The 25319-nt window shown below is 38.1% G+C and overlaps 1 protein-coding gene across 3 annotated transcripts in view; it reads right to left on the bottom strand.

Annotated features, from left to right (window-relative positions):
* The window catches only part of DCLK1 (doublecortin like kinase 1), a 236390-nt gene that overhangs the window by 15520 nt on the left and 195551 nt on the right, over window positions 1-25319 (bottom strand). For 2 of the 3 annotated variants that reach the window (XM_058045184.1, XM_058045186.1), the window contains 6 exons: window positions 23474-23620; window positions 18316-18449; window positions 17519-17596; window positions 16784-16880; window positions 14921-15001; window positions 8278-8391 (listed from right to left, as the gene is read on the bottom strand). In XM_058045184.1, the coding sequence (XP_057901167.1) occupies window positions 8278-8391; window positions 14921-15001; window positions 16784-16880; window positions 17519-17596; window positions 18316-18449; window positions 23474-23620 (651 nt within the window). Of the gene's footprint in view, window positions 1-2608; window positions 2683-8277; window positions 8392-14920; window positions 15002-16783; window positions 16881-17518; window positions 17597-18315; window positions 18450-23473; window positions 23621-25319 lie in introns of all 3 variants that reach the window. The other variant, XM_058045185.1, reaches the window with a different exon arrangement.

Raw genomic sequence — 25319 nt, 5'->3', positions numbered from 1 at the left:
GATTTTGAAAACAGAAGTCTTTTAGACAGAGAAAGGACAAGGTTTTCTGGTTGTTGAAGGAGGAAATAGTGCCATTTTGAAATTATTTTAGAAGACTTCAAGAAAATAAAGATAAAAACTGAAAGAGGAGCGCAGAAGAAATGAGTAGTTTAACGCTAACAAAGGGAGCATTACATTTTCCTTGAGACATGGCTTCATTTTTCTCTGTACTTGTGAATTCAGATTAATTTTCATGTGCCTGTGATAAATTATTTGTTTATAGACATGAATTGATGAACCTTTTCATATACTTTACATCTGCGCTACTAAAAGCTAAACACTTACTATATCAAAATGGTTTTATTTAGATGAAAATGTTGGTCACGACAACAGCTGCATGTTTCTGGGAGATGAGAGAGGCCCAAACACACGGCAGTGCTTGGGCCACTGTACCCCCTCGCAGAGGATTTCCTAATTAAGCATCCGCGCCTAGGAGCCCTGATCTCCCAGTTTGCCTTTCCACACTAGGTGCACAGTTTAGAAAACCCTAATTATAAACATTGTTGTTACTGCCCCCAGCTGGAAAACAGAGCAGTTTATGTATGAATAAGAGAGATTATCGCCCATCTGCTCCAGCCCATTATTCAGGGATGGGTCATTTTGTATGCTGATGGCAGCCATTACTAGTGCTTTAGTCAAATGACCTTTTTTTTTAATAGCTTTATTTATTTACCAAGTTGCAGACTTAGAGCCTTCCCCCCTACCTCTCCAAAAATGCATATGGTTTGTTTCAAAACCTGGGCTATGCAGCTAAACTGAGTCAAGGCCAGACTGAGATGTTCACTTTTCTCACAGGCTCCTGTTTCTGGTGATCTGCTCCCCCTGAAACAAGGGTTTTAAAAGATCCAAATATTGTGTATAGCAAATGGGAAGACTTTCGTTGCTTGTTTGTCTTTTTTTTTAATATAAAATAAAAAATGCAAATCAGAGAAAGAGTGCAAACTGACCATGGATAGCAATTAACCTCCAGGAAGATAAATAAAGCTCATGTGATCTTCCCCACCATTTTACAGACCAAGCATTACATTTGCAACTCTTCATGAAAGTTCTGCTTGACAAAAAATTCCTCTAATACTATCAAACCCACAGTCATCTAAAGCTGGGCACTCAGGTCCCATTTGCCCTTCTCCAAAACCAAGGAGCACGAAGAAGGAGGCCAAGTGACAAGACAGATCAGCAGGTTTTGTTCTGCCCTTGCAGGTCACAGTGGGTTTGTAGCCAACACTACAAGTGCAAGAGGGTGGAATTAGATGAATTACAGCTACTACTGCACTCCAGCACTGAGAGTGAGAGGCTTTCTCAATTTTTGCTAGCCAGCGTTCAACTCATGAATAGGATTGATTTTCTACTTTTTTGCCTGAAAACAGGCTTATTTTTGAGGTCGGGCTTGTTTCGTTTTTCTTTCCCCAGAACATCCATATCAGAAACTACTTAGCCCTCAGTGTGTGCTCAGGGAACCGTTAGGTTTTATGGAAAGCGTGCTGCAGCTCGATCCATGCACTTGGTGAAATGATCCAGGGTGGGAGTTTTACTTAGTGGAAACACTTACAGTGACCATCTCTGCTGTTTTGCTAAGGTGGTTACTTTGCTGAGATTTTACAAACCCCTCACAGACAAGTTCTTAAAGGCAGCGTTAGAAAACACAGGCCTCACAGTAAACTTATAAAATTTCTCCAGTTACCAAAATGCAAGTCTTGTGAGTAATAAGGAAAAAGACAGCAAGTAACCACTTGATGGGAACTCCAGTACTCTGGATTTATTGAGGAGGTGGGTGGGCCTCTCGTGGGCTATCAGACCTGGAAACCACCTTGCCCCCACTCCAGAATAAGCCCCTCCCGCCCAGAGCCCCATTTTATCATACAGGTTAAGCCAGCTAACAACAACCCTGGCACAGTTACACAATGAAGATAAATATATTCAAGAGACTCATGCAATATTTAAAAAAAAAATCAAACCAAAATAAATAGGTATCAGAAGGGTTTTAAAAAGAAAAGAGAAGGAATGCATTGTTAGAAACACAAGCTTACCAGCACATACAATGCATTGTATTTCAGTGAACTTGGGAGAGTTTCTATGCCCGCGTTATGCAAATGCATTGTTCAATCTAAGGTAAGGATTGTGTTTAGTGGGTTTAAAATGACAGTATATAGCTCCACATCTTATATGGAAAAAGAGGAAAATATATGCTGAGGGACTGTTGCTGCTCCGTGTGTTTTGAAACAGGAGCACAGGGGAAGCAGATGCCTTAACAAGCAGAAGGGAGGGGGAGGGTGCGTACTTCAGCATATCTGTAGATTTTCTATATACACTGTCCTTTTAACTACAGGGGAGATTGATACTGAGCATGTGCAATGAAGAGAAAGCTGGCAATGTGGGTGTGAGGGATGGGTGAAGAAAGGGAATGAGGGGGTGTGGCATCTCAATCAAGATTAAAACGAAACTGATAAAGCAGCATATGGACCGGATAACAAATCAAAAAGCATGTTTATCCACTGAAGGAACTGGTTAATGGAGACTGCCAGCACGTTGCCATGGAAACACTGACTGTTGGCGCTGCACCATCTCATACCTTATCCAATACATTCCTGGTTGTTGGTAGTAGTCCAAAGACCCTGATCTCTTGATGGTAAACCCGTGGTCCAGCTGAGCAGAGAGAAATGGGGCAACTCAGTGGATCGACATTAGGCTAGAGAATTCAGACTCCAGAGCAAGCTGTTCCTTATTTAGTGCATATTTACTCTTTTCACTTTCACTCTTATCTAATATCCTAAAGCTATGTACCGCACAGGAAAAAGGAAAAAAAAATAAAGAAATAAAAGAAAAATATACTAATTCTAGATTTAGTCTTGCCAAATTAGAAGCCAATTTATTCAAACTAAAACGGGGTTTGCAAATCCATTAGTTAATGCATAATGCATTCATTTAAAAGTCTGAAATATCTCGTTACCTCCAAAGACAGTAGTGCCCTTTTAAGTTGCACGTACCAGTAATAGAATATTATCTTTTGCAATTAAACTGAGAAGTTCAAAAATAATAATTTTTAAAAAATTAAATGCAGTGCAACCATCACAAGGAGCAGGCTAGACAGACTACACGAGTCTTAAATTAGACTGCTTCATAATCATGGAATGTGTAAAGATGAAAAGAATCAGGTTTTGATACCCCATCAATCATGGTAATTCATTTCTAAAAATGCGTTAACCTTGGAGAGTAGGACTACTCAGAGCCATGAATAACATTGTTTATCATTTCAACTTACACCTCATGCTCAAAAAGATAACAGTACAAAACTATTTGGTTTAAAATTGCACCAATTAAAGTCAAAATGAAAATGAACTTAACATTGTGTCCAGGAAATTGTGCTGGTGATATAACTTAAGGACTACAGATCTTTCAAGTTTAGTTTATCATCAGCAAAATCATGTGCATAGGAACAAAGAAAATGTGTTCTTTTCCCTAACCCTTCTGTGCTGCACTAACAGACAGTAGAAATATAATTTAGCTGAATTACATAAAATTTTGGGGAAAAAATCTTGACAGAGAAACTGTAACTGCAAAAACTGTTGCAATGATTTTCAAATTTTTGCTCTATGAAGGGAAAAGGCCATTTTGGGCTTCAATAAGAGTGTAGCATATATTTCCAATACTGATGACAGTTTCTAATTCTAAATTCAGAATAGCAGTTCAACACATTTCCAGGTACCAACCACTTAAAGGGGAGTTAGGAACTAACTGCAAATTTAACTTTTTCTTGATAACTCCTCTGCAAGTGTAGAATTTAATATTTTATTCTTTTTTGCTAAAACAATGCTTCTTTCATCTTATTTAGAATTATTTAAATCATGTTTCCTGTTTAAAACCATGGGAACCTTGTACCTAGAGTTAAATTTGTGTTGGCTTAACTATGCTGGTCTGCTATTGCCATCTACTGGCTTCCTTGTATGCTGCACATAAAACACACAAAAGGGATGATTTCCTAAAAAGCAGATCAAAAATATTGCCCTAAAATTGAATAGCCAAAAATTTATTCAGAAAAAATGGGAAAAATCGCTCCCTAACAAGAGCTTAAACAATTTTGGTGGTGTGGAAATCCTGCCATGAGAAACCCAACTGTGGAAAATGACCCCAGGACAACACAGACAATAGATGTAAAAGGATAGCCGAGACACAGGTTCAGCTTTAAAACTTTAAGCAAAACGTACAGGCTAGGCTTGGCTTCTCCTCCACACCAACCAAGAAATCCCAAGACTAAAAATTCCACTTGGCATGGGTAATTTTCATTTTAAAATCGGCAGAACGCAGGGCAATGACCCACATGCTGCCTGCCATTGCCAGGGTCCTCAACCCAGGACCCTGTGAGCAGAAGGGAGCTGCACCAACTTTCTAAGCAGCTTTTCTCCTTTTCTGTTCTACTTGTTTACTCTGCATCTCCAGCTGGAGTTTACTCCCATTGCCAAGAGAAAGACCTCATACAACCTTAACAGCAGATTAGCATTAGTCTTTTTCTCTGTCCTAACAATGGCAAAAGTACAAGCACCAAAGTGATGACATACAGGCTAAGATTTAACACTTCAGACAAGGACGTGTATTAAACAATGCTCGGTTCATACAAGGAATTACAGCACACCTTTGGACTGCAGAAGCATTCTTAGAAAGTGATTTGCACTCTTAGTCGCTCTAGCCAATGTCACTGAAGCCTAAAGGGTACAGCCACAAGGGTACTGTTTTGTGGCCAAACCAAAATAAATGGAATTGACACCCTTGAAGAGCTGAAGAATAAAACCTACCCCAAAATTTTAAAAAGGCTAGTTAATGTAAGCCTGCTTTTATGTTTTTACTGCAGTACCTTTTATAAACACCATCACAGAACTAAAAAATACTGCTCCTATTGAAAAGCTGTACAAGAAACATGATCCTGCAAATATTTTGGCACATGCTTAACAGTAATGTGGCCATTCTGACACAGACTGAAGGGCACTAGCCCAAATGGTCTCCCACAGAGACCGGTAGTCAACGCCTGTGACAAGAGTTTAAGAACAGGGCAAGTAAAGTGATATTTCTCCTACATAGTCTCTCTTCAGCAAGCAGTGTTTTTTTGGGACTTGCTAATTCTCTTGCTGTTTTAAAAGCTAGCTCTCCAATTAAAAATTTGCTGGCAAAGCTATGTTGGTTCAGGGGAATTTTTTCCCAACAGACATAGTTACTCTGGCAGAACTTTTAATGATGTATTATTGCATCAACAGAAAAGTCTCTTCACTTGTATAGCTAATTTTTTTAGAGAAATCATTCTACTACATCAGCAAATGAACTGCTTTGCTAGGCATGCACATGTTCATTAGGGTAGTTTGTCCAAACTGACGAATCCTTTCAAATGTGGACAAACTTGAAGTCTGGACACATGCACGAGAAGTAGGATGTCTCTGCCTTGGATAGACAGAGACAACTTTTACTGAGATTACCACATCAATAAAGCAGACATAAGTCTGAACCAAAGGAATCGAGGCAATTTGGACATTGCTGAAGGAAGCAGTAGCCACAGAAGCTGTAAAAACACATGTAGCTTCAAACTTCCTTTCAGTCAAGCTGACCAGAGACACAGCTTTAGGAACTTAATTTTCATATCATAGTTTTAATTGGTGCATATGATAAATATTCCTTGAGATCTTTGAGGTGTGTTACTTTTTACCACCAGAGAAAACAGGCATATAATATCACATCATACCAATGTGAGGACAAACTAAGAACTAAATACCACATATTAGCGAGCTCTGTACATAAACAGGGTTATAATACTCAAAATAATGATAATATTTATCTTTCATACTATTAAGCTGCAGAAATATAAGCACATATTAACACATTTTCACAAACACAGACACAGATGTGTTATATAATATACAGATGGCAATTCTATATATTATATACACAAGTATTCTCTCAAAAAGTATGTAAACATACAGGCAGGCACAAACCCCCAGTATTTTTTTAGCAAATATAGTTAGTGCATGTCTTTAGTGCCAAACAATATGTTACAGCCTCTATACATACTTTGAAAGCTCTAAATCTAGATCAGCTTTTGTTAATACGATTTAATTTTAGCTTATTTGAGATTTGACAGTTAAAGGGAGATTCCTAAACATAAAACTCTGGTGACATGCATGTCAAATGTATATTAAATAGACTACCAAATGCAGAAACAACAATTAAAGACATTGTTGTTCTGCTTTTGGCTTTCTTTTACATATTCAATTCTTTTTGTAGAAAACAAAACTAATTTATTAATAAAATGGAAATTATCTAGCATTCCGAAACATTACCAAAACACTAAAGAGGTCTGTATTTCCCTATCTCTTCTAAGTATTCTAAACATTTCTACTTTATAGGCCGAGTTGCAGGATCAGTCATGTCAGAATATGAAGTTTGCCCACAGAGATGATTGCTAAAAATAATCTGTTAAATTTCCATACACTAAAAAACAAATAAAAGTCATTAAGAATATAATTAATCATACACATTTTTTCCTGATTTTTTGCAGTGTACAGATTCACTACAGTGCCTTTTTCATTACTCGGGTGTTAAACTGCTGCAAACAATTCCTTGGCAAAGCAACTGGGGCAAATAAAAAAAAAGGGGAGGGCAGGGAAATTAAAAACATAAAGGAGGCAAGGGATGGATGAGGACAGAGGCATCATTTCTTGCTTTTAAGCTTTGAAGTCATTAGCATGGAGGATCTGAGCAGTAATTCTCATGGACAAGCGTGCTGGCAGTCCATTCAATAGGAACACAGTTTCAGCTAGTCTATAAAGAACATACCTGCAGTTCAGATGAGCAATGGGTATGTGATGTTTTAGTTGTGGGAGAGTTGCTGCAGTATTATTGCTTAAAAATGAAAATAAATAAATGCTGACTATGTTAGCTGATGACTGAAAAAATCTAGGAAAAGCATGAGGAACAACTTGCTGCCATGTTGAGGACATTCAGGGTAAGAAAGAGTAAAGAAAAAATATGAGAGAGGCACAGTTTGAAATTTTTAGTACTTATACCAAGTAACTTTGAGAGAGTATCCCTTTTGCTGCACAAGCACTTCACACCTGTGAGCCAGATTGCATGTGCTGAGCTGAATTTATTTCATGCTGATTTAACTCAACACTGGAGGGGCTGAGCTGAGAAACATGAAAGTGGAAACAGTACAAGAAAGTGTACATGTGCAGTCACACCACCTGCAATTTATGGAAGCTGGGAATGAACATTGAGTAATCTGATATGGGAATGGTTACGTTTAACATGTCACATTTTTAGTGACTCTTTGGAGTGTTCACATTACTATGAGTAATAAAGGAAAGCTTACAAACACAAGCAGATGTATCAAAAATGTGAAGGATGTGCATGTTACTATTCAATGGCATTAGTATGAATAATCTCTTCATATGCTGAATATATCCTATGTCCATGTATATGTAATACACATGTGCATCTGTGAGGAAAAAATACAATTGTATGTGATGTATGCTCCACTGAGGATGCCATTGAAATCTCACTAAAGCTTGGTCAAAATTTTGGCCAAGCTTTGTTTCAGACACTGACATGTTCAAACCTGGAATGGCTCCACTGGAATTGCAATGTGACAGAAGGCAGCAAGAAGTTCCATTAAGTCTTTACCCCATTAAATACTTCTGCTGACAGGGAAGCAGGTTGTGTGTAGCACTACAATAACATGCTGCTGCCCAGCTAAATCTGAAGCGACTAGACTCATGTTAACCATGAAGGCAGCAGTGAGGCATCACAGCTCTCTTTCATGTCTTCAGAGAGGAGAGGTTTAGGCTGCCATAGAGATTTTCAATTAAATTCTGAAGAAATTTCCATTTTAAAGTGCTGCTGTCCTCCTACAATCTCTGTGTGGCCTAAATCCATATAATGAGTCTGCTGCCAAGTGAAATGTCATGATCCCAGTTCAAATTGTTGAATTTATGTTGGAATTAGGTCCACTGATCTTTTGGTAAAATGTGGAACTGTGTTCTGTGTGTACAGTTATACCTCCTAGGGCAGTTAAATAACAATGTGACTCACAAGGAGAACCAAAGGAGAAGTTGTGCAGGATACCAGTCTAACTATGCTGATATTAATTAAATGCTACATTTATCTAAATATTAACCCTCTCTGTTTTCTTTTGGTGTCATAAACACAAAACTGGCTGGTGGGCACATAAATCTGTTTCATCTGTGTATATCAGATGCTTACTGCTATGACAGAAACTCCAGCTGCTGTGCTGTTTGGCTTAGGGCCTGTGTTGAAATGCTTCTTTATCTTCCCAGCTACTGAGAGCTGATGTTCGTTCTCTGGAAGGCCATCATCCTGCAGACAAATAAAGCAAAATAAAACTTCAGAGAGGAAAGACAAAAAAAAGAGGAACTGTGAGGTGATTCTGATAGGTCAATAGAGAAAATTTTACAAAATGTTTGTATTAAAATATGGGTCAATCATTGTCTCCATCAATACATTTAAGGTACTTACAAGATGAACACATTATGGCACCAAGCAGTCTCTCTCTTCTTCTTTACCCAATATTTTCTTCTCAAACTTTAGGTAATGTTAATTAATAATAATTGTTAAACAATTCATTTTCCTTAACATTTCTTACAATTTTATTTCATTAATTACCACTACCCAGTTATTTTTATGCCCATTGATATTTCAAAACCTGAGGACTTCAGATGTGTTTAAGATTCTGTTTACTCATCACATAAATTTAATGATAATGACCTCAAAACTAAAAAGTCTCCAAGATATTACAAAAACAAGAGGTTGGGCTGGGTCATTCCTCCTTCCAGCTGAGTCTTCTCACTTTGGAGAGCAAACCTGGATACCTGCACCTAGGGAGGCTGGCATCCTTCATACTGAGCAGAAACCCTGACAGAAAGAATGGAGTTTGTGGTTTTGCACAAGTCCGCACACTGAATTCAAGCCCAGGAAAAGAGGAGGGTTTTTTAGAAATGGTAGCAAAGATCTTTATGCCTTAAAAACGTGCAAAAAGCCACTACTAAGTGAGACCCTCACTAGCAGCAGGATTTCAGGCAACAAATACGCAGAACAAGTGGAATAGGAAACAAAATATACAACACGCAAAATATACAGAGCCATGTGCCATAGTCATCCCTGACTGGTGCTGCATGGTATGTATAGGAATAAACAAATGAAATAATTCTTAAACTCCACTTAGGCAAAATCCTAGCAGAAAAAAGGAAAACAAGAAAATATCAGAATAGTAAGAGATGACAGACACTTTTTTCTTTTTTTTTCAGCCATTATGAATGCCCTTAAAGAGTTACAGAGCTGCTGCAGTAAATCATGAGTTCAGTGAGTGTATGGGAATTTTAGGGAGGTTGGTAGGGTTTGTTATTCATTTAGCTTGGGGAGTTTGTGTTTAGAGATCCCTTACTCACCCCTTAACAAAATGTCTCAGCTGGCAAAATATGGTCAAGTGCACACAGCTGCAAAACACAAAACAAAACAATAGAACCCAGTAGCTGATCATTGTCTATCACTGGGGAGTCCTGGCTTGGTGGTATATGACCCCTAAAAATAACCTGCTTCCCGTTGACCTTGCCTTTCCCAGAAGAAAGCTAGTCTGTAAAGTGAACTCCTCGTCACGAGAGGAGGGAAGAAAAATAAAATCATTCTCTTGGCTTTCCTGACATGAAAGTCTGCCAAGCGTTCATGTCATCTTGTAAAAAGACTAAATTACAGACAAGACAATAGTTACCAAGACTGTGGTCATATTTTATTGGTGAAGAACCACACCCACAGCTCCTGTGGCAGCATGCCACAGACACAGAGTTTGGGCTCCAGCTTTCAGATGAAATACCTTCCAGCCCAGTTTAAGATGCAGCATAGAGATATATCAGAATTCCTCTATTGTTACTAAGTTTTTATTACTACTGTTAGTGCCATCTGATGTTTAGTAGTTCTCTTTTATTCAAAAATGCTTTATAAAGAAATCAATATATATTAAACTGGCTCCTAGAATTATTTCAGTCAACAAAAAGATAGCTATTGAGGGTGAGAGATGACTGCTGTTTATCTAAATACAAAACAAGTTGCTCTGCAGTTTTAAAGGGCAAGAAGTGAAAAAAACACCCCATCAAATATCAAATTGATCAGAATCATCAGGATAGGTTGTAGAACTGGAGAACAGTGTAAACACTGCTGACAAGAATTTCATTGGGTTGCTGAAATGGTAGGGATGTCAAACCCTGCAGAGGTTAACTGTTTCTTTCCCCTTTTCTAAGCCTTTGCTTTTGGCAGTGGGCTAGGATCACAGAATTTCATCTCAGCCTTAGCACTAATCACAAGATTTTTTTTTTTTAAGGTGAGCAGTTATTTTTGTTGCTCCAGCTAGGAACTTGAAATTAGAGTCATGAGCTTCAGAAGATGTTGACTGCTAATAGTCTGAAAGAAGAGCTCTCCTGTGCATACCTCAGGAGCTGAGCAGTCAAAAGAGTTTGAAAACTCTGGCTCAGAATTTGAGTTTTCACATGGACAATATAGACTGCTTGGAATGTTAACACATTTTTGTTTTTTGTTTTGGGGTGTTTTATTTTGGTTTTTGTTTGTTTGTTTGTTCAGGTTTTTTAATCAGCCTCTACAAAATACCTTTCATGGTCTATTTACAAAAATTCAAAATAAAAAACAATAAAAAAGAGGCAAAAGGTCATGGAGAAAATCTAGTAATTGATAAAAACTTTTTTTCATATTTGTATTGTTCCCTGTGGCAGGAGACGTTGCCACTCAAAGTAAATGTTATAAAGATGTAATGAAGCTCAGGATTCCCAGACTCCTACTGCCCTGGGGTGCTTAGATCCATTTCACAAGATGGTCACAAGAGCTTTACTTTCCGAGTCTACAAATGTCAGATGAATGGATCATTATACAAGTAACAGCAGGAAATTAGTGTAAATAGAAGTGCTGGAAAAGCTTTTGGACACTGTTTCCTTTAAGGATTCTAAGGAATTTTTTTTTGTACAGTGTTCTAGGGTGTAACCAAAAGTAGTGCAGCTGCAAAATAAGGATTGTCTTTTAAAATTAGTTTTCATACAAATGTGTAGCTTAATGACACTTATCGCTTGGCTATTAATTTCTTTTGCACGCAAATTTACAAGGCAGACATATTGAGGGAAAAATATAAAAGCTCCAGGTTCTCTAATTCTTTTTAGGCTAGTGTGTGCCATCTTTCTCTTCCAGCAACAACACGCATTTCATATTGATTATTTTAACAGAGAAGGATTTACAGAATGCAATCTATCCCTTTCAGCATCCCTTCCTAATACATCCCATTCACTGCTCAGGGATGTATTAGGAAACATTTACTACTTATACAAAGAAGAATGAGTTTGTCCTGTATCTTGTTTCAGGTTATCAATAACATCAAAGTTTAAAATGCCAAATCTCAAGCTTCCTGCCTCTTTTATAATTCTTTAACTTTGCAAAAAAAAAAAAAAAAAAAAAAGAGCAGGTAAAGTAAAGATTTGGGGTCCCTGTAGGGGAAGTATAAACTAATGGATTTTTTTCCAGGTCTAAGTGTACTGCATAGGAGAGATGATGCCAAATAAACGAAATAGAGGGGGCAAAGAACTGCTGCTGAATTGCATTAAGAATTCAAGATCTCCATCTGTGGCAGTGGCATGTAGCCAACATCTTTTCAGGTTTTGTTTTTTGAATTGAAAACAGCTGGGATATTATTCACATCAAACTCCTTTACTGGTCTGACTCTGACCATACCAAGCTTTGCAGTTTCCAAGAGGAATCCAGATATTTTTATAGCAAAATCTTAAAGTGAAATGAGGGTTTGCTCCTACTGAAACTGTCAAAGCACATTCCAGGAATCTCAGCAATTTACCAAGTAATCACATAATAAGCAGCTATAAAGTAGAATGGTTATTTACAATCTACAAAATGGTTTTATACAGTGTAAGCAGTTACAACACTTCTATCAAAGGTTTGATCAAAGAGAGAAAATGTTTCTTAAAATTGTCAAAGAAAACACATGCCTGCTTTTCAAGCCAGCTGTTCTATCTAGTATTTTAGCTGTAGCTTTAACACTCTGAATACATTCAAAATTGAAATAAAGGAATTGTTGTAGTGAGCCCTATACCAGCTAAAAGTAATAGAGAAAGTAAACTCCAGCATCTGACACCATGGAAAAGTATTAAAGCAGTTTACCTGTGAAAATGGAGTGTAGGTGAAAATTCCATGTGCCATTTCTTCTCAGAAAGACAGTATACACAGAATTGCTCAGGTAATTACAACACATAGGTTGCAGAGCCTTTTGTAAACAGGGATGAGTGCATTAATTCTCTGTCCTGAAGCTGGGAAAATGAGGTGCAGGGAGGCTGTGTGACAGATTTGCAGATGATCCAGCCAGTGATGGCAGAGGTATGTGTAGTTGGATCTGACACTGTACCTTCTGCCTCTGCGCATCAACAGGCTGCCCCTGCTAGCTTATCTACTGATACTGCCCAGACACACTTCAGGGAAGTGCCCTTTCTCATGGAACCAGTTAAACACCTGTTTCAACTCAGCCATGTTCTTATTTCTTCCAATGTGAATTAGGATTGTAGTGCCATCTAGTTAATTTGATGCCCAGTATTAAGTGCTTCCATGTGTGATGTCTTGAAATGGGAGCAATGTTTGGAATGCGTTAAAGCACTTTCCTGAACTGCTCCCAGTGCTAGACTTTTTACTTCCAGAAAAAATATATGGAGGACATAAGAAAATTCAAAAGCAATTTTGATCCACATTATGAACTATCTCTAGTGTAATGATGCAGAAAAAATACTGATTTTTTTTTCAGTTATTAAAAGCAGCAGAAAAAAAGGAATTAGAGAATTGTCATGGAATATTTGTTTCACTTACATATAGACAGAATTGCTATGGGTTTTGATTGCAGAGAATTATTACCAGCATAAAACTGCAAGTGCACCAGAGCTAGACCACAGATGAATTGATCACTGCATTCTGTTTCTAACAGTGCATCACAGGCACTCTTTAAGAAGTAGTATATTTAATAGAAGCTAGTAGATCTTGGACTTTCCCTGGTATATCGTCTAGTTCATGCCAACCAAGTACTTAAGAACTTTGTGAGCCAAGAGGTCTATCCAGTCCACTATATTTAATAAGCACCAATGGGATCATCCTCCAAAAATGTATTAAATTCTCTTTTGAGTCCATTTATACCAGTTCTCTACACCACCTTCCAGCAAAGGGTTCTGCATGTTAACTTATTGCACAGAAATTCAGGAATTTGCCAAGGTGCTTCAGTAACCAGAGCTCAGGTTTTTCTAGCAGAGCTCTGGAGTGTTAAATGTCTTTAGACCCCAGCTCCTCTCCCCTGCTATCCTCACCAGCAGGTACTATTGAGGACAGGGAAGCAGATCCTCATGTCACTTGCACACTACTATCTTCAGGTTACTGCCAAAGAGCTGCACCTCTTCTTTTTTATACATCACACTAATATGGCTTTTTAAAACACATCATGGTGCAGCAATTTAAAAAAAGTAAGTATCTGGGGGTAGCATATTAACATTTCAAATATATTTTTCATAAAAAATGGAAGATTAGTGACCACTTCCTTAAGTGATGTAAGCAAGTGACATTTCAGTAATCTCAGCAGCAGTGTGCAGGCTCACACTGTGGGTGACTTGGCCTCTCTGTGGCTTCTGATCAGTCACTTCCATCTCTTCCTCTTCAGCACTCCAAAAATCTCCACATGTCCTCCTCCCATGGAGACAGAGAGAACCCTCAATCACCATAAGGCATTATAAACTGTGACAGAACACTATGTCCAAGGATAGCCCCGGGCACCAAGGAAAATAAATATTTCAGCTGCTTGAATGTCATCTTCAAAATGAAAAGATTTTCATCAGACATTGTCCTGGATCCTTGCACTCTTCAAACACCACAGAAACGCTCTGCATGTTAATAGCATTTACAATTTAAAAAGCAGTTTGGGTAATAAAGGAGCCCTGCAAGTTTAAAGCAGTTTGTGTAATAAAGGAGCCCTCCAAGTTTAAAGCATGTACTTGAATAATACTTAAGTGATCACTACTACTCTATATGGAGGACTCTTTCATAAAAAAAATTAATATCTGAGGTGACTGTATATTTGAAGTTTTAGAATGGTTTTTTAGTGAGAAAGGGATTTTGGACACAGCAGCTCAGGGACCAAAGAGTATTCCAGGGAGGACTGCACACTCAAACTTGCAACAAACAAAATGAAGCATTATTTCCTCTTCCTGTATTTTTTTTTTTCACTGATCATCCCAATTGTGTTTCTTTTTCAGATATCCCTTCTGAACTGGAATATAGATTATCCTGATTTTTTATTTTTGTCATCCAAATATTTTAAAACATGTTAAATAGTCTGGAATAATTAGGAAATCTTAAATACTGTCAGAAGCTAAATATGATTCTAAATGTTTCCCTGTTCCATTCTGGATCAAGTAGGTTTAACAGTAGTTTTAACAGTATGGGCTATATTTCAGTAACTCTTAATCATGACTGTGAGATTTTTGAGCCCACCTCATCTCAGGAGAATAAAATGTGTCACTGAACCTGCAAGCTGAGAGGTAGAGATATACATTTATCAAATTGGATTGAGATTTGTTCAAACTCCATTTCAGAGAAAATGTAGCTGAGCACACACAAAATAATGACAACTCCAAGGTACAAAATACACTAAATCAGCCTGTCACCCAGCTGATTTCCAGTTAAATCTGTGGCATCTTTAGAATGTGCTGGCTTCCAAAAGGGCATAGCAAGAGCTTGACAGAAAAGAACTCAAAGGTGTCGAATTGCAAGAAGCATATACAAGTCTGAAAATACTTACATTAACCCATGGATGCTCAAGAACTTGCAAGGCTGAGAATCGCAGATCTACATCTACTTGAAGCATCATTGTGATAAGTTCCTGAGAATTTGAATACACGGTTGAAATTAAAGAACACTTTCAAAGAACAGATCAACAGTTCATACACTTAAGAATTCTTTAACTGATTTTGTAAGAGTGCTCAAAGAGAGAGTGAACTACTGACTGAAGAAATATACTAAGATTATTCAAAAAATAGAAAAACTATGAACTGATGAACTCTCAGCTGAACTTCTAAATCAATATCTGACAGTATCTTGAAAAGCTAGAAGACAGTTCTGAGTTAAGGCTCTGAAGCCACTGTTTAAGAGAAAAGCACTTAATACATATTGTGCAAAACAGATGGTCTCATGAAATTAGGTTAGCTTTCCATTAAGAAAAAGCCAATTCCTCTGTAGGAAAAAAAAGCCAGCAAAGAGTTTTACTTTAAACTCTTGTTTAAATGACATAGAAGATATTAAAAAAAAAAAAAAACAACAAACCTGACACTTAAAATCATTATTTTTCATCCTCTGATTTTCTCTGAAATTACCTAGATTATTTTATTCACAGAGTGGAGTGCATGGAAACAGTACAGCAATATGACAGCAAATAAAGGCGCATCGCCAAAGACCAAAGCTATTCATCCTTAATTACAAGAATAACTTAAATGGATAGGCTAAGGCTTCAAACCAGAATTTTTAGACAAAACTATTTGACAGAAGAAGTTTCACAGGAAAACCCACTGGCAAAGGACATGCAAGGTTCCCATTAATGATGCTATGAAATAATGCCTGTTACAACACAATGATTTGCTTTAGAGGACTTCCAACTCTATGATTGTATCTTATTCTTTAATCTCATTAGTTAGAAGTCTCCACATACCTGTAAAAGCAGGATGTAACTCTCCAAAGAATGGAGATTCAGAGCTACTCTCATACCTGCATCCACCTCCAAATTTAACTTTTTTTTTTCCTTGTGATTAATCAAACCCTGTCACACTGAAGGAAACAGGAAGACAGTTTTTCATAGATTGCCTTACAGACCAGAGAAGTAAACTGACTGAAAGTAAGCACTTACCTATCTACAGAATGACCATGTGATTTTTTTTTTTTACATTCACATATGTATTTTGTCTCTGTCCACATATATTTATACATATGACTACAGTGAATACCAGATCCCTAGAAAATCTTTGAGTTAAACTGTTGCTCTAATGAATTGGTGAGAGTTAAAAAACCTGATCTGCTTTGCAAGTATAATGAAGCCTGTCAAGGTCTGTATCTGTAAATAATTATATCTGCCTTAGCACACCAAAACCTGCAGGTCAAGAGCTGTGACCAGAACAAGTCTGTATTTCATACCACTCTGCAACAATAAGGCAATGGGAGGCCTGGTTCTTTGACAGGAAGAAAAAACAGACATAACATCTAATGGGGTCAATAAGGGAAATCAGCCTCTCCATAATATTATTAGATAACACTCAAAGGCTCCAGGTTGGTACCTGATGCCCCTCATAAATACATATAAAGCACAGTCCAAGAGAGCTTTCAAGCTAGGAAGTGAATTACTTTTTCTTAATCAATAAGGGCTGCTGGTGTCTGTTGTGTGAGAAATCATATAGAGATATGATGTCCATTTCAGAATGAGGTCCATTTCAAAACCACCTGGGGTCTAAAAGACAGTAACTAAATGAAACATAATTGGTGACCCAGAGGAATTTATAGGTGTAGCAGGAGATGTATGAGACATGTCAAATACAACACTGTGAAAGGACAACATGCATTAGGCACTTCCACTGGAAATAATACTGTAGAAGAAAATAGCATCAACTGTAAAATTCACCTTTGCAGAGTCAGAAACATTGTCCCAATATGGAGATGGAAAATCCATCTGTCCCATCAAAATCTGATCAAAAAGCACTTCTTGGTCATCTCCACTTCTGTAAAGTAAAAACCAAAGAAAACCAACAACAAAACCCAAAAAGAAATTACTTTCAGATGTGGTCTCAATAGACTTAAAATTGCTTTTAATTGCTCATGCCTTAGTATGCTTTTGGAAGATGTTGATTGCCCCAAACATGCAGCCATGGGTGTTAAAGGTGAGATCATAAAACACAGTGCATGTGGTATACTCTTCCCTTTTGCTTGTCTTTAGGATTGTCCACAACTTTGCAGTTGCTTTGAGGAGATGAAATATTTGACACGCCCTTATTAACTGGCTTGCATTTTAATTACCTTTTACCAACCACAAAATATGCTGCATTTTGTCTGTGAAAGAAGATGGTTATTTCACAGTGTATTTAAAACTTCAGACAAAGGCACGCAGAATCTATAATGAAGGGTCTTGTTTTGCAATGCAATGAAGTTTAAACTATAATAAACAAACATGAGACAGAGATTTTACCATAAAATCACAGACATTTATGGGGCTTGTGTAGAACACTATGTAGAGCACAGAAAAAAAACATCAAACCCTATGAGCAGAGAACTTCTACCAGTGGGAATCTCTGTGCTTAATGTGAAAGGAGCACAGGGACCAATTCACATAACAAGGATGGTTGAATAGGTCAGTCCATACCCACGGAATGGAGGAAAACCACAGAGCAGGATGTAAGTAATCACACCCGCTGCCCAGATGTCCACCTTCAAGCCATATCTAGAAGTGTGAGAGACATGGTTAGAGACATCAGATTCTTACAGACTACAGAGGAAATATGTTCAGAAACATTAATAATTTCTCATAAATTCTCATCTGAACTTTGTTTACCTACCAATCCTCATTCTGCTATCAAATATTTTTTGCATTTACATCTTAAGATCAAAATTAAAATTACATTAGATTAGAATGTGTGAGTGCACAGAAGACATTGGGCTGTATTCTTCAGTTAGTTAACTAATTCAAGTTGAGTTTACTTGAGTTAGTGATGCCTGTCAACATGAAGTCTGCAAAGGGGACACAGACTGCTCAAGCCAGCAGGCAGGCATTTACTCTGTGGAACAAATCAGAGGAGGATAGTGAGAAATAACAAAATAGAATTAAGTGAATGGTAGTTAGCAGTCTCTAGAGAATAGAATTACTTCCACTGTATCTGCAAAGGGCTAGTTAATAACTCAGTGTTAAGTTGAAAAGTTTGAGGCCAACAGCTGGCAGAGGTTGGCCAATGTAACTCAAAAGTCAGCCTGCTATGAACCGGTTTGGGTAAGATCGCCTCCAGAGGTCCCTCCCACATGAATTGTTCTATGAGCCATGATTCTGCATCATAGCCAACCAAAGGCAGCATAAAAATCTTAATTGCAAGAACTCCAGTCTGGCACAATGATAAGAATGTGCTCTTGTGAGTACACATCAATGGATCACCACTACAAGGGGTTTACCCAGTTTCAGCAATGATTTCTGGAGCTACATATGTTGGGGTCCCACAGACGGTATATAGAGGTCCATCCACAATTGTCGCTAGGCCAAAGTCTCCCAACTTCAGGGACTTGCTTCCATCTTGGTGTTCATAAACCTAAATCAGGAGGAAAATTGCAAACCATCAATGCAACTACTAACTGCCTGAAATGTTCCTTCTTATTTACAGATTTTTTTTCCTCCTCCTTACCTTTAACATATTTCTCTGCATGCTTTGAAAATTCACAGACAATTTGGACAACTTCCCTCGAATACAGTCAGGATGTTTGGGAAAGACTTATCTTGCTATCTGTCCAACAAAAGATGTACCACTTGCTAGGTGCTAAAGCCCAGAAGCAATGTGTGACCTTCCAGCAGTGGCTTTCCTACATCAGCTCCCTACTGAATTCACAGTGTAGGCGGGTTGAGTTTATTCATTTTACTTGCAGAGAGATTAAAGGTTTGCACAGGAACTTCAGCTACTTAGGTAACAGAAAAGTGACTGTACTGATAGCAGTTCCAGGCTCTTCTCTGTGCGCTGAAGCCACAAGACACAAATCTGGCTGCAGTATTTCACCTAGAAATACTCTCCTCTCATTGGATGACTCTTACACACCAATGAGTTTCTTACTGGCACGGTAATGTCAGGATGAACAGGACACAAGCAGTTAGGGCTGCTAACAGGGATATGTGAAAATCCTGTCTTAAAACCTGGTCTGCACAGTGGCAGCGTGATCGTTTACAGGGTTTTATGGGTGCAAAAGGAGATTAAGATGTAGTCATATGAAAAAAAAAAGCTAGAAGCATCAGTAAAACAACTATAATTTTAAAAGCTGGCTCAGAGCAAAAGAAGAGCCCCAAATCTGCAAACACTGAAAACTAATGTCCTAAGGTGACTTTATGATGGTGTATTGTATCCCCCACCATCTGCTTATGCCAGAGAAGAAGTTCTGTGCTTTAAAATTAGATCCAGTAAAAAAATGTTAAAAAAATATATAAAATTGTATCTGAACTAAACACTAGACTGTAAGCCTATCTTTAATCAATGTGCTGGTTTGATTCCTTTATTTCTATGACAGCAACTTAAAAAATGGAAACAGTCTACAGGAGACATTTATATAATATATCACTTCATTATTTTGCAAGCCAAACCAAAGCTCCATGCAGTCTGGATCACCACTAGTGATATTGTGTAAACAATTTGCACCAAAACTGTGCAAAAATAGTAGGTAACATACTTCCTAATCAAAACCAAAACAATCCTTCATATATCTTGACCAGCTACTCCTACATCGAAAATCACATTTATCTACAACTGTTTTAAGAAGAAAATCCTAGCTTTTCTTATAAAAATACAATAAATTCTACATGGGACCCTTGAATAGTTTACTTGGTGCAAAAGTAAATTCTTGAAGTCTCTCACCACAGTTTCCTACAGATCTGTTATAGCTCATACTAATTAGTTATATTATATAGCCCCCATCCCCCAGTTTCTTATTTGTTAATGTTAGTCATGTCTAGGGAGAAAACCCCTCTCTGTCCTGAATCCCTGCTTACCAGGTGATACAGCCACAAGCAGACATTCAGAATACACAAAATTCTTCTCCTCTCCTTATGTTATTTTTAAGAATTCAACTGGATCTTTAAGAGGACCAGCAATTTATAATGGATTTACATTTCTCTTCTACTAAGCCAGAAAAAACTTATGTTTATAGAAAAGCACTGGGAAAAAAAAAAGGCAATTATGGTTTTATTCAAAACACAGATTGTTAAATACATCTGGTTCCTGAAACTAAAGGAAGTGCTCTCTGAAATGGCAGCAATAAATCTAATTTCAACAACAGTTTTAATTAAAGTCTAGAGACTAGGGCTTTAAATATTCACTTGCTGAAATATGTAAAGTGTGCACTTAGACATGAAGAGCTGAATCTGGCCTAATTACTATTTCATATTCTGTTTCATGCAGTTATCTTTCTACACAGCCCTCTCTGAACTGTGCTAACCCAGCAAACATTTGTAAATTCCTTCCTTCAATAGACCACACCTTGTGGGACTCATCCATACTAGAAATTAATTACAGAAGAGGTTTGTTTGGCAATATTTACCAATGCAGAAGGTTTGGTACAGTGCATTTTCTATTATTTTGCTTCATCTGTTTCGAGGAATTACTTTTCTTGGAAAATTACTTCAGTTGACTTGTAAAAATGAAGAAAGTAACTTTTCCTCACCCTGTTATAACTTCATATAAAAAAGAGCCCAATCTGAAGCTGTGGTATGTTACTTGCCAGTCAAGGAATAGGAAAGATAATTTAACATTCATTCAGAATAAATGCTATATATGTTCCTGCATTTAAATACTGAAGGGCAATTAAAGAAATGGGGATTAGTGCAAATTGCCCGCTTCGTAGAGCTTTCACTGTTTTAACTAAGCTATAAAATTGTGTAATTGTACTACACTAATTGAATGCAGCCACACATAATTGTATGCCACCATATGTATCCTATTAGTATAAAGACTGTCAGTATTTTCTAAGCTGCTCTTGCGATCAGTGCAGATGGCAACAGTCAGAGAAGTTGTTCTCTAGGGTTTATTATATGGCTATAAAGACATCCCATGACTTGACAAAATAAACGTTCTAAATAGCAACAATTATGAAAAATGTTCCAATTAAAACATGGAAGACTCCCTAGAGAATAAAAAAACAAACAAAAATGCTAAAACATCACAGGTATTCAGCACACCCTAAACTCTTGGACAGTTGACTGTTAGCTGGACTTTATATGCCTTGAGGATAATATGGAATATTTAAGCAGTTAAAAAATAATGGGTGCTGCACACAGGACAGGTTCGCACACACGAAGATTTATTAGCAGGACCTAGAGCTGGTCTCACACATCAGCTCTAAGCCTGAAAGTTACTTTTGGGAAGAAGGAAAAATTAAAAGACACAAAGGAGGAGGTGAAAGTAAAGGTTCTACTAGGGGCCGGGAAGAGATGAAATAAAGCAGCTCCAGGTGAACATCCTCTTCTGGTCTCCTTCTCCAGAGCAGCATGTTACCCTTCACTTCCCCTTGGTCTCCTTTAGCAACTCTACAGCCTTGCTCATCTTCCCTGTTGTCTTTTTTTCCTGCTAATGAGGTTGTTTAGCCTCAGGACATGCTCCTCTAAACCTAAAGTTACAATCCATGAGGAGGAAAAGGGTGGGGGAGAAAGGGTTGATTCTCAAACTAGTGGCCAGGAGAACCAGCAATAACACAACCAGGGTTTGCATGTGCAGCACTGTGACAGTATCAGAGGGAAAGCCACAGCACAAGAACAACAAGGGGAAAATACCTCCATGACCACTTAGGTGAAGGGTTAAAGAGCTGCAAGGAAAAGGGCAGGCTACAAAAGGCAAGTAGTAGGTATTTAGCAAAATAAATGCTGAGACCCATGTCCATTTTTCAAGTGTTTTGTAAATGCCATGAAAATAATGCTAGTTGCAATTTTGTGACAAAAGAAACCACACATCCCATTTGACAGCTGAGATAAAAGCAGAAAGGTTCAGACACACTGAGGCCACAGGCAGCCAATGTCAGAACCAGGATCAGAGCTCAGGTAAGGCTGGTTCCAAAGCCCTCTTCTACAGTAGTGCTTGTTTCTTTCAAGGGCCTCATAAAACTTAGAGAATCAATGCAATTTGTGAATCACATGCTGGATCAGGATTAGGATTAGGATTAGGATGCTGCAAGAGGTTAAATGATGCATCCTTACAGCTCAGTCTCAAAATCAATGCACAGTTCTGGAAAAGTCACTCAGAAATAATTCAGCTACAATGTGAACAATGTGATCATTAGTGGATAATTACTAGAAAAGCTGAGCAGGTAAATCTAATCCCTGCCCTGCTGCCCTCACCTCCTACCCATACCTCTTTTCCCCCAGAATTTTAACTCTGACAACAACAGAGTTTAGGCATTTACAGACAAGTCAAGACAGCAGCAGAGCAAGGCTTGTCCCAGACCAAGATCCTCCTGCACACTCCAGGAACAGCATTAATGAATCCTGGAATGGGATTGCTACAACATCTGCGTGCAGCCACCTATCAACACCAACACCAGAAAATAAAATGGAGCAAAAGGGCCAAGAAAGGTGTATCAGTCATTAATGTCTAGTGAAACTTCCACCCAGTGTGTTTTCAGCAGTATCTCAAGAGTGAATGCAGGTCACTTCCTCACCCAGAACCTGCCAATAAAGGAACTTCAGCTGTAAAAATCCCACTGCCTGGAAGTTTAGCAATATCTGCTGGAGTCAGCTTCCCCATAAAAACTCTTCATTGTCAAGCAGGATTAAATGCATTAAGTCATGGCTGAGAGTACACAGCTGAAAGAACTGTGATTCTACAAACACTGTTTTGCAGTTGCAGAATATATGGAGAATTGGGACATCCTGATATTGGAACATGTCAGCAAATTTGTAAAAACTCAGAACACTGAAATAATCAGGAGAAGCTAATTTCTTAGGAGAAATAAAACTATGAAGGGGATGCAATTGTTGCATTCAAGTGTGCAAAATTCTCAGAAGACTTAATTGCCAGGATTTCATTGTCTTCAGTGGATAAGGCTCATATAGATTTAGTCAGAAAAACAAAGATTTAGATTGTCTGTTTGTGAAAGTGGCTTAATAAAAAGTGCTGTAGGATTATTTGGAGATGTGGTAAGGGAAGGACAATGAAGTATCTTCCTGGTTCTGCTCTGATGTGTGACATGATTAGGACACAGCATTTACATGCACCACCCTTGTAAAACTAAAAGGTTGCTAATTATTTAGGCAGTGACAGAAGTACAGAATAGTCTGCTGAGGACGGATATTTATAAGAAGCTTGAAATCTTCCTGCAGTTTACTACAAGTTGACTTCTAGTGATCCCAGGAATTACTCAGCGGTTGTGTGCCATGGAACAATCTGGATATACCACCTAATGTTACTGTACCTCCTGGGACAGCTGTTATTCTTAGGAGAGCTTTACAATGCAAAGGTTAAAATTAAAAGATCAGTGATTTAAAATACTGAAATAAACTTGGCAGGCATGTGGAACGAGGAAGCACAGACCTTTTCTCACACACTCCAGAGTTATCAGCCATACTGAAAAATGAATCTCCACTTACCAGTAGATTCTCCGGCTTGATATCCCTGTGGACAATGTTCAGGCTGTGAAGGTATTTGATGGCACTGGCCAGATTGTAGAGCATCCCACTGGCATCCCGCTCTGTGTATTTGTTGGTGGAAGTAATAGCATCAAAAAGATCTCCTCCCTGGAGCAAAATTACCATAGGATATGAGCAACATTGCTTGTGAAATGACTGAAAAATTTAGGAAGATCAAGGAACATTTTTAGAGGAGGAGGAGGAGGAAGGGAAGGGAGCAGCACAGTTTCCTTGCAACTATAAACTATGGGTACTGTGATAACAACTCCCATAACGGCAGGTAAACAGACCAATAACTCAAAACCATTGGTCATGGCTAAGGTGGTCAGCCAAGAAGCTGGAGTTTCTACTGCAAACCATTCCCACCTGCTGCTGCTTCTGTAACATGTCCAGCACTTGCCAACCCGAATGTTCAGAGCCTGCTACAAACATCTGGCAAGAGTACATATTTGTCTATCACAATGGCATCTACCAACCCTTGGCACTCTTTATAATAATCACAAACAGATTGACAACAAAATTTGCCCAATGCCTAACTGAACCCCAGAAAGATGAAGGAACTCTGAGTAAAACTCAGAACTCAAAGTTACCTATTTTCCCCGCTATCGTATTTTAAAAGTCTGTTTCCATCTCATAAAGCTTTGCAAACACGGATTTTAGAAGCCACTTTCTCTACACAAGACGTGATTTTTTTGGTAGTGTGATGCCTCTTGCAGTTAATACTGAAGAACATTATAGCATGTATGTCAGGCAATCACACTGGTAGACACAGGTGGCTGCTTGTGCCATTCTCAGCTCATCATGCTAATTCAGCTAAAAGCTGCTGTCAGTGAAAGAAAAGCAAGAAAACAAGAGAGAATGAAGGAAAGAAGAAAACAAGGAAAACTAAGTGGAAGTCCTCAAATTTGAAATGATCTTCACCAGTGTCTGAGGCAGCCATGACTATATTTACAGAGGTGAGCTGGCAAGTGGGAAGAGGGAATGTGGAAGTGCTTGGACAAAGATGGAAGAGTAATTTTAAAGATGAGATTAAAAAGGGAGCTTGACAGATTGGAGGAAAAAACAGTGATCTTTTGGGAGATTCTACTCAGAGGTATTAAGCCTTTGGCCAAAGTCAAAGGAGCATCACAGAGAAAACACAATCCAACAAGAACAAAAAAAAAAAGAAAAAAAAAGATAACTCTGCAAAAGCAATGCAAAAATTCCCTGCTACTGTCAAAACATCAAGAAAAAAATCATAGAGAACTGTATTTAAAAGAAAAACTGTGTATTTTCTGAAGGCAACAGAGGGGTCCCAGCTTTGCCAGCTCTCATAGTTTTATCAACAGCTTCAAGATATTTTCTGTTCTTTTTTAAGGCTCAACTCCTGTGTAAACACTTTTTCCACTTTCCAGAGAAAGGAGGAGGGAGGGGAAAGAAAAAAAAAAAATTCTAGGAATCATGGTTACAGAGAAAAGAGTAGGAAAAGGGAACCACCAAAGGCTCAAACCTGGTAAAACATACTTTCCTTGCTATAAAAAACAAACAATCTATTAAAATTTTTGCATTGTTGAGGTGCAGTTGAAGTATGCCAGGGCAGGTTTATTCCCATTGTAGATACAAAATCCCAGCTCTTTGGAAATTGCTTACAGCCAAAAATTGTCAAATCTGGACCACATCAAATTTCTTGCCCTGGCTAGTTACTGTTCAAGACACATCAAGACACATAGCATCAAGGAAAAGGAAGAACAAAAGGCCAAGCTAAACCAGATAGAGGATTAGAGAGAAAGAGGCCAAATATTTGGCAAAAGTACAATACCATGTACTT

Source organism: Melospiza georgiana, chromosome 2, assembly GCF_028018845.1.
Source record: "Melospiza georgiana isolate bMelGeo1 chromosome 2, bMelGeo1.pri, whole genome shotgun sequence".
Lineage (NCBI taxonomy): Eukaryota > Metazoa > Chordata > Aves > Passeriformes > Passerellidae > Melospiza > Melospiza georgiana.
The sequence above is the reverse complement of the archived record's forward strand: the minus strand, read 5'-3'. Positions and strand labels throughout refer to the sequence as shown.